The sequence below is a fragment of the Primulina huaijiensis genome, chromosome 15, assembly GCF_012295235.1.
Source record: "Primulina huaijiensis isolate GDHJ02 chromosome 15, ASM1229523v2, whole genome shotgun sequence".
NCBI lineage: Eukaryota > Viridiplantae > Streptophyta > Magnoliopsida > Lamiales > Gesneriaceae > Primulina > Primulina huaijiensis.
The window spans coordinates 10,873,978-10,883,129 of NC_133320.1; the positions used below are offsets into that span (position 1 = coordinate 10,873,978).

General features: G+C 34.8%; 1 protein-coding gene and 1 long non-coding RNA gene across 2 annotated transcripts; one reads left to right on the forward strand and one right to left on the reverse strand.

Moving 5' to 3' along the window:
• The first annotated feature begins 446 nt into the window (after positions 1-446).
• On the forward strand, positions 447-2,279 carry LOC140958383 (uncharacterized). The gene is made up of 3 exons (XR_012171772.1): positions 447-581; positions 1,375-1,421; positions 2,144-2,279. It is a non-coding gene; the product is annotated as an uncharacterized lncRNA (long non-coding RNA).
• A 2,638-nt stretch (positions 2,280-4,917) lies between these two features.
• On the reverse strand, positions 4,918-7,695 carry LOC140960463 (transcription factor MYBS3-like). Its single transcript, XM_073418743.1, has 3 exons — positions 7,251-7,695; positions 5,766-5,974; positions 4,918-5,402 (listed from the first exon to the last, which is right to left on the reverse strand). Exons 1-3 carry the CDS (start codon positions 7,636-7,638, stop codon positions 5,013-5,015), a joined length of 987 nt encoding a protein of 328 aa, XP_073274844.1. The 5' UTR covers positions 7,639-7,695; the 3' UTR covers positions 4,918-5,012.
• Between the last annotated feature and the right edge of the window lie 1,457 nt (positions 7,696-9,152).

Genomic DNA, 9,152 nt, shown 5'->3' on the forward strand with positions numbered 1-9,152 from the left:
ATATATGTATGATATGATATGGTGTCCTGGAGATGTTTGGCTACTGTAAGGCCCTGTAATTAATTATCCGGTAATTTTTGCATAATTAGAATAATTATTGAGTTGTAAATTAAAATAATTATTTATGCCAAATAAATTCAATAAGTGTGTTAAAAATATGTATTTTAGAATATCGGAGAATTTAACGATATAAAATACATATAGAGTTTAAATAACACACGAGAGCAAAATAAATTCAGACCGGGATAAATGGGCTTGGGTTACTATTTTGGTGATCCATTATTATTATTAAATGCATACAATACACACATATCTCATTCAAAAGAGAAAAGAAACGAGAGAAAGAAGAGAAAGGAAAGAAAGAAGGAAACCCCAAATTCCTGTCACTTGTGTAGCGGCTGCGAGAAAATCGCGATAATTCCTCCGTCTAACGTCCAAATCTCGATCGGTCTTAAGGGGTGTCTTCCTAACATCCTAAGCTTCAATTTAATTCAAAAATCGCGAAGTTTGAGCAAGGATTCGGGTAGATCAAAGATGCTGTTCCGGTGCTCTGTTTCTGCGCGAATTCTTCCGGTTTTGGGGTGAGCGTTTTGTGTTGCTGCGATTTATACAACTTGAATTTGCAGAATTGAACTAACTAAACTTTGTAGTGGTTTAAGTTTGCTGTTTATATCCGCTAGAATCATCGAATTTTGGTAAGAAACAATTTTGATATGATTTTTCTACCAAAATGTGTCAAAATGGAATTTTGTGTTGGAGCTGTGTACAACACCTACTGTAATTTGGGTTTATGGCATGTTTGCACTCAGATTCTGGGTTTTTGGTTAATAACAAAGTTGTAGAGATATGCGTTGTCTTTGTAATGATATAAGATTCATTAAATTCCATTACGAATTGAGCAAGTTATGCTTGTTTTTCTGGAACTGCTCAGTGTATGATATTCTGTCCGCGAATTCGGAAGCAGCAGTGTGTTCTTTAAAATTCTGATAATAATCTACCGAGATTCTGAAGATGGTTTAAACTGTAAAAACTTAGATAATTAAGTTATCTTTCATTTCCAATTGGCGGATATTGATTTGGATCAAAAATGAATTAGATATGAATTTTATGGTCATAGGTGCCGAATCTGAAACTGTAACAGAATTCATTTTTCTAGATTCTGGTTGTGGATGTTTATCCATGTCATGATTATTGAATTTCTTGTTGACATCTTCTGATGAAATATGGATTTTTAAGTTAGGATTCCAACCATGTATGATAAGTATATTTTGGTTAAGTTTTGACCTTAAAACTTAGTATAGGTACAAGCTGAAATTTGGAAATATTGTATTGAATTGGAAATTTACTCGACTTGTTATATCATCTTATTGTTAGGCCGAGGAGATCAAAGTTGAGCTTGTTGTCGTTATCAATCGGTATAGGTATGTTACAGCTCGGTAACATACGACAGTAAAACATAAATTATGTTTAATTGTCATTCTGTGTTACATGGATCGTGTTTATGACTTGTTGACTGTTGTAAATTGTTAAATGACTTCGTTGTGATCTATGTTTATTATTATGATATATTATTGGCATTTAGCATCGGGCATACAGTTATGACATTCATGTTGAGCCCTATCGTTCTTGTTAGCCCATTGTTGATATCCGTTGTTATCTGTCACTATTGTTTATCTCGAGATCATTGTGTGGCTGATAGGCCTATACACATGAAACCGTAGATGTAATTGAACAATCCCGTGGTTAGTGCAGCCTTTTGAGGTGAGCGCTGGGATTGTGTCATCTAGTTTGTTCTGTTGTGCCATCCTGTTATAGCGTATCAGCTGTATGGAGGCCGAGTCAGGGGCGTTATTCAGCACAGCTTGGCATACCTCGCATACTTGGCAGGGCGGTTTAGCTGCATGACGATGTAGCTCCCCTGTGTTGTTGCTCGAGCATTATTCTAGATGTTATCGTAACGTTTGTTGGCTCCTGTTATCCAGATTATTCGTTGAGCCTTTCATGCATTGCATATTACATTTTATTATATGATTATGCATGATTTATGATTATTGTTGTTATAGTTGAACTGTTTCATACCAGAATCCTAACCTCAGTAGTTTACTGGGGGGGCTGCTGTGGTTGCTATTGGGCACCATGGTAGATATCCCGAGTCGTTTTGCAGCATCAAGCCGAGGTTCCGCCAGTGGAGCTCGGGATTGAGGTTGGATTGCTTGGTTCTGTCAGTGGAGTTTCCCAGTTAGTCTATATGTATGTCTTGAGTTTGTTTCAGTCTTGTATTGTAGTTTATTTTCCGAGGAGATGCCCCATGTATTTGTAGTGATATTTGGTTGTTTTTGTGATGTTATGAGTCGACCCTATGATTCTTATGATCTGGTGAGTATGTGGTAAGTTTTAATTTCTGTTTAGTCCTGGCCAGTGCGGCTATGGTTGTTGACTTTGGTTTTTGTTTTTATGTCTCTAGTTGGAGTATATTTTGATATAAAATGCTGCTTGAGTTTTTCTGGATGTCCTGCTTACGGGGAGGTCATGCCGAAATTTTTCTAGGCCCTGAGGTCTGTTTTAAAGTATTTTAAACCATTTCCGCTGCAGTTTTAAATCAAACCATTATTGTTTGATCATTAATTGTCGTTAGAGTAAATGGGCCTCACAGCTACCTTGATTCGATCCGGCTTAGCTAGTTGCTGGCTTCGAGGCTGGGCCATATACCAGGCACGATCTGCTGAGTCGTGGACCAGCTCGAGCATATATGTATGATTGCTGATATCGATCATTTGATTCCTGATATCCTGATATCTTGCACCTATACATGCATTGCATTCATGCAAGGAATCATTGCATTTCTATGTCATATATCGTAGTTACTTGATGTCTCGTACTGGGGTTTCTACCCCCGAGATGGGGCTGTCGTGTCTTTTGTGTGTGGATATGACAGGTGGTACAGGTGGTTAGACCTCAGGCTCTCGGGAGGAAGCCTCAGGAAGTACCAAAGCTCCTTGAGAGTGGGTTCAGTTGTATTTAGGTACCGCGCGGTGTTGCTGTCTCCCAGATACTATATGTATATATTTGGAAGATTGTATTATGGTATTATCGAGCCTTGTCGGCTCTATGATATTTTGGTTTGTATATGTCCTGATTGTGTCTGGCTGACACATGTTTATGTTGTTGTGTTTATTGGGGGCATATGTTGTTTATTTTGAGTATTTGATTTTCTGGTATGTCCTATTTATAGATAGGTCATGCCGAAATTTTTATAGACCCAAACGCAAATTTTTAACTCACTTTTCCGCTGTTTACTGATTAATCACGATTGCATGTTAATAAATTGTGATTAGGATAACGGGCAATCACAGAACATCCATAAAATCTTTGTGTTTTTTGTTTCAATTATTTTTTGAGTATTCAATCTATCAATTAGTTTATTTCTGTATTTAAATTAGTTTAATGATTAATATCGATAACAAGATTTTTTAATTCAATTTATCACAAAACTGATTCACCATTATCGAAAAAGAGTCAAAAATCTTAAAATGTTTATTCAACCCTCCATTTTAAACACTTTGACCCTTCAAACTGATCTTAACATATTTCCATCAAGATTCCCTATTTTCACTAATTGAAATTTTCATGTTTAATATATCATGCAAACATATAAAGAAATAGAAAATTTCGAATATTAAAATTTTCACTTATCCATTTTTTGCGGCTGCTAGTTTTGTGAACTCTTTCACCAAAACACACAGTTTCATTCTCCTTACTTAGATAGCAGTTAAGCTAACTTCCAATATATGGAATCAACTTATAAACTCCTTTATAAGCAATTTAATTGCCATTAAACAACAATCGCCAAATTCAACATCTTGAAGTATACTACTTCAATGGGAAACCGATACTTATATGACCTTTAATGGTTCAGGAATACAGCTAGCTGTGAGTTCATAACTTCTGTGATTTAAAAAAACATTTATTCTTATTCGAACTTATCCTAATTAACATCATTCTTTTTAATAAACCCTATGATCAAGAATGTCAAAACTCAAATCTGATTGAACCTATAGGATCATGGTAAGAGCGCCTAGTAGCATCATCCTATGATCCCCTAGATATCATTGATAGTATCTACAAGAACCTTAAGTTGTGGCTAACGTACAATAAAGTCCATTCAACTCATATATCTCGATTGAATCTACAATCATTCGTATATCGAGAATTGCAAATGAATTCGATAACGATGTGATACATCTTTGAGTAATATTAGTGATATGGCATATGCAACTAGGAAAACATTTTTCCCTAAAGCACACGTCTTGCTCTCGCCAGAGATTCCTTGCACTATTAACTCATCAGATCGCATAGGATATCTTCAATCGTAGGCAAATGGTGAATACTCGACTAAAATGTATTTGCTTCTATATATTTCGAAACTATACCCAACATTCGTCACATGATCACCCTCAATGAAGTAATCAAACTGCATGCTAGTATGTAGAGCTTCTACATTATCCCAGGTCAAAGGACAAATGATATGTCAAGCATAACCGCGAACCATTCTACTCGATAAGTGATAACCACTTGGACAGTCCAAGAGAGGATTGTTCATTTCATCATCAAATGATTATCCTTCTGTATGAATGGATCTCTATATCCTTAATAATGAAACATGACGTTTACATCACATATGCTAGTATCAAGATCAAGCGACCTTTATCTTTATTTTAGACGGCTGATTCGATTAGGAACCTGTTTAGAATATATGACACACTTCCTATTGAGTTCATGATTTTACTTCGAGAGGTTGATCTCATGGTACCTTTAATATATTCAAGGGTTTATCTATGCAGGTTGCATGAGTATACAGATAAAGTAAATGTCATTAGATAAAACCGTAAAATATTCTTAAAATAAATTTTTTTAAATAACAATCAACAAAACTCAAGCCGCAAGTTGGTTCGTTGTGCATCTATTCTAACAATGGAGATTAGGGAGCAACTATTCTCCCGTTTAAACTGCTCCTAATCAATGGTTGATTGATCCCTGGGTAGCCTCAAGGAGAGTGATGAAGGCTCGACTTGGAAAGTTCCTGTCCCTCCTAAATTCAGCTCAGATATGGCTACCATTTCCTTTACCGGTTCTTTTTGAGTGACTAGTGCTGGATTAAGTATTAGTGGGAGAGATATCTGGGATTCATCACCGTTATCGGAAGATGCATTCGGTGGCCACAGTTGGAATGGCAAGGGCATATAATCTGGCTTCAGGGTCAGCGCTAGAGAAGGCAATGAACTGTCGATACCTACTGTCACATGAGATGATGAAACAATGTGTTTTTCATTGTCTGTGGTGATCACTAGAGATTGGCTGCTGCATCGCTCTGGGCCTTCAGGCATTGATGATGAGAATGCTTCCTGATATTTTAAACAAATCATTTACTTTCACAATATAGATTTAGTAAGTTTGGATATAGAATCACTTGGCTTAAAAAAATACTTCATCAGCAGAATTTTTTATGATGTATGCTTTTTGTGTATGATAGTTGAAAAACATATTTTTGATATTCAAAGACAAGTTGAGTAAGGAGCTTCAGAAACTACATCATCTGGATTCCTGTTTTCAACTTTTTTTTGCACTAAAAGGATTTAAAAGTCCAACAAAACATCAGGTTTTCCAAGGCACTTTTATTTAGAAAGATTCTCACAAGAAAAGAATTACTCAGTTCAAACGCCTCCATAGCAGGGATTTAGAGGTAGGGGAGGAGAAGCTATACGAACCATGTCTGGTGCCATGTCAAAGAGGCTGCTTCGTTTCTTTCTTCTAGCGGTATTACTCTGACGAATGAAGTACTTCTGAGCATGGCTAGCTACTTGAGTCGGCGTTCGTGAAGGGACGTAGTTTCTTGATATGCCCCGCCAATCACCCTTCCCCAACTTTTGTAGACCGTGTAAGAATTTCCAGTGCTCTTCTTCTGTCCATGGGGTACCTGGCATTAAAAAAGAAAAAAGACAGATCACTTATTGATACTTGAAGAAAGTGGAATTATATCAGCCAAGTGTTTGCTGAACGTTACTTATGTCAAATCCTTGAATAACTGAATTCTACAGATTCATTGATATGGATGACAATCTAATGTATCATTGTTATAAAGAAACAATACAATTTTTAGCATCCAAGCGTGTAATATAAATCAGGCCTAGTACAAAATTTGAGCAGGATATGCGCGAGACTATATATAACTTTAATTTTTACGAAAGCAAAAGCTTTGCATAGGCCAAACTTACATTTTCTATTTGCTGGATAGCAACATAAAAAGATACATACGCTAAGAGTTAAAGACAATTCAAGAGGAGTAGTCTTATGTTTTCTAACACTACATAGAATGACTTTCCAAGTTTAGGTAACGTAAAGATTTTCACAGACACAGACTAAATTATGACCAAGAATATCCCATTACCATATTCCTTCCACAGGAAGGTCCAATGTAATTGAAGGTGCAAATAGATTGGGGACTGCTGTTTCTCAGCACATAAGTACTGAATTTGACTCAAGTATATAGGGTGCGCCAAAATGTTAAGGTTATTTGAAAACTCCATATATATAAAAAATTTCAAGAATCAATGTTTTAATTAATAAGAAACGACGAATTTCTCCAAATCGTATCAGACATACATGGAATGACTTAATCATAAAATCATATTAACATCAATGGAGAACTTCACATTTTCTAAGCAGTGATATAAGAAATCAAACCCCTAACATTAATAATTGTTTAGAGAACCAAGCAAAAGCGATATTGGGAAAAGAACATCAGAAAATTTTCATATTAATATGTATATTAACAAAATTAATCTGCTCAAATTTCTTGCACTTTTTTTTTGGATATACTTTTACATTGAAAAGGGAAAAAAAATGCGAATAAACAAAACGCATCGGAAGTGAAGAACAAAAAATCCTGAAATTAAGTGGAAACAATTCGATAATTCATGAATTTTCTTTTATTCAAACATGAAATTTATAACTTAACTAAAATCACACGCAAAGCGCAAAAATTTTTAAAAATTAACTCAGAATCAACAATCACCCCAACATGCAAAGCTTCGAAAAAACTTAATCAAACAATCTTCTAAATAATTTCAAGAATCCTCAATCTATCCCGGTCCGGATTTGATCCGCATGCAAATCCCAACCACGAAAAAAATTGATCAATTATCCCAATTAATCTCACATGCAAAGAGATCAAACCCTAATAAAATAAAGACCTCTTTTCCTCTGAGCTCGATGGAAAGCAGCATCAGCTGCAGACCAGTGCGCCAGATCATCCGAATGATACCCATCAGGCAAATCCGCCGACGCCGACGCCGGCGCAGCCGAGTGATTTGAGTTCAGATTTCCCATACTCGCACTCTTCTTTATGAATGATCGATCCATCAACCTCACCCCAAACAGCCTGACACCACCTTCTCCACCGCCGATCCCTGTGGTGGATGCTTTCGTCGAACAATTGCGGCTGTTGTGACTATTGCTGTTGCATTGAGAATTCGAACAACGGATCATTTTATCAAAATTAAGAAAATTTTTGCTCATATATCTATGTATATATATGTGTGTATATATCTCTATGTGTTGTGTATATATGTATAGATACATGAAGATGTTTGCCTAGAAGTGTAATGAAGGGGGTGGTGGTTCTTGTTTGCATGTGAAAAGGTGAGAGGAAAACTGTGGGAATGGCATTTATAGTGATCCGCGTAATCAAGGTTAAGGGTGTAGTTGGAATTCTCAAAGGTGATTTGGGTTGAAATTTGCACTTTCCTGTTTTTTTTCACCGAAATTTGCATTTTTATGGAAAATTCTATTTTTGGTACTGTAACTTATTTATATTTTTATTTTTAATCTTGTTAATAATGCATTTATATATTTTTTCCTATAACTTTTTTTTCCATTTTTGGTACTTTAAAAATGAATTTGCATTTTATCCTTGTAACTTGCATTTTTGTTTCATTTTTTTTATCATGTTAACGCGGATTATCTGTAATTGTAGTCTTGTAACTTGTATGTTTTTCATTTTTGGTCAACTTTTTAACTAGAGTACGTCGATTTTTCTTCCAAATAATATTCTAAAAAAATCGCGACATGTATTGAATTTTCTTCCAAGAATCAATGCGGCATTCATGTCCGAGAAAAAGAACCAAAAATGAAAAAAAAATTCAAATTACAGGACTAAAAATGTAAATTTACCGTTAACAAGCTCGAAAATGAAAAAACCTTGCAAGTTACCGAACTAAAAATGTAATTTGACCGTAACAGGTCCAAAAATAAAAAAACATATTAATTACAAGATTAAAAATGCAAATTCATTTTTAACAGGGCCAAAAGAAGCAAAAATTACAGAACCAAAAATATAATCTTCCATTTTTTCATGTGTACCCCGTTTGGTTTTGATCAACAATGCTACCAAATTTGTATGCATATAAATACATATTAATGTGTGAGTTTTATTTAAATAGATATTAATGTGTGAATTTCAAATAAAACGTAGTTAATAATATTCTCTCTACAATATGAACTGAGCCTAGTTGAAGAGAGAAATAATATGGATTATCTATGTCTCCTTGTATCGGGTGTCAAAATGACTTCTCCATTTTACATCGAGTAAATTTTAATTTTTCTCCCTATTTAGTTATAATGACTAAATTTCAACTATTAGATCTCAAGATAAGGAGTGGCCTTCCATGAAGATATGTGGGGATAGATACAATCTATTGATTTTGAAATTTTCAGACAATTATTATTGATTTTGGTGAATTTACAAAATAAAAACCAAACTAATAAATATGGACTAAGTAACTAAATGATTCATCAAGACTGGTTCTAAAAAGGATAATGACAAAGGAATACTGATATAATCAAAGTATGTACACCTAACCGATTCCAAGAGTTAGTAAGACTTAGAGTTAATGTTGATCATGTTTTCCTTAAATGTTGAACATATGATTGTTGGATCTTGGTTTTTTCGTGCTCAAACGCAGCGTAAGTTTTAAAATTTTTATTTTATTTTGACAATCAAAATATATTTGTTTTGGGTACTCGTATGGTTTTTAAAATCAAACATTCATAGGGAGTTTAAACTTTATACCTTTGGTGAAATATTCACACGGCTC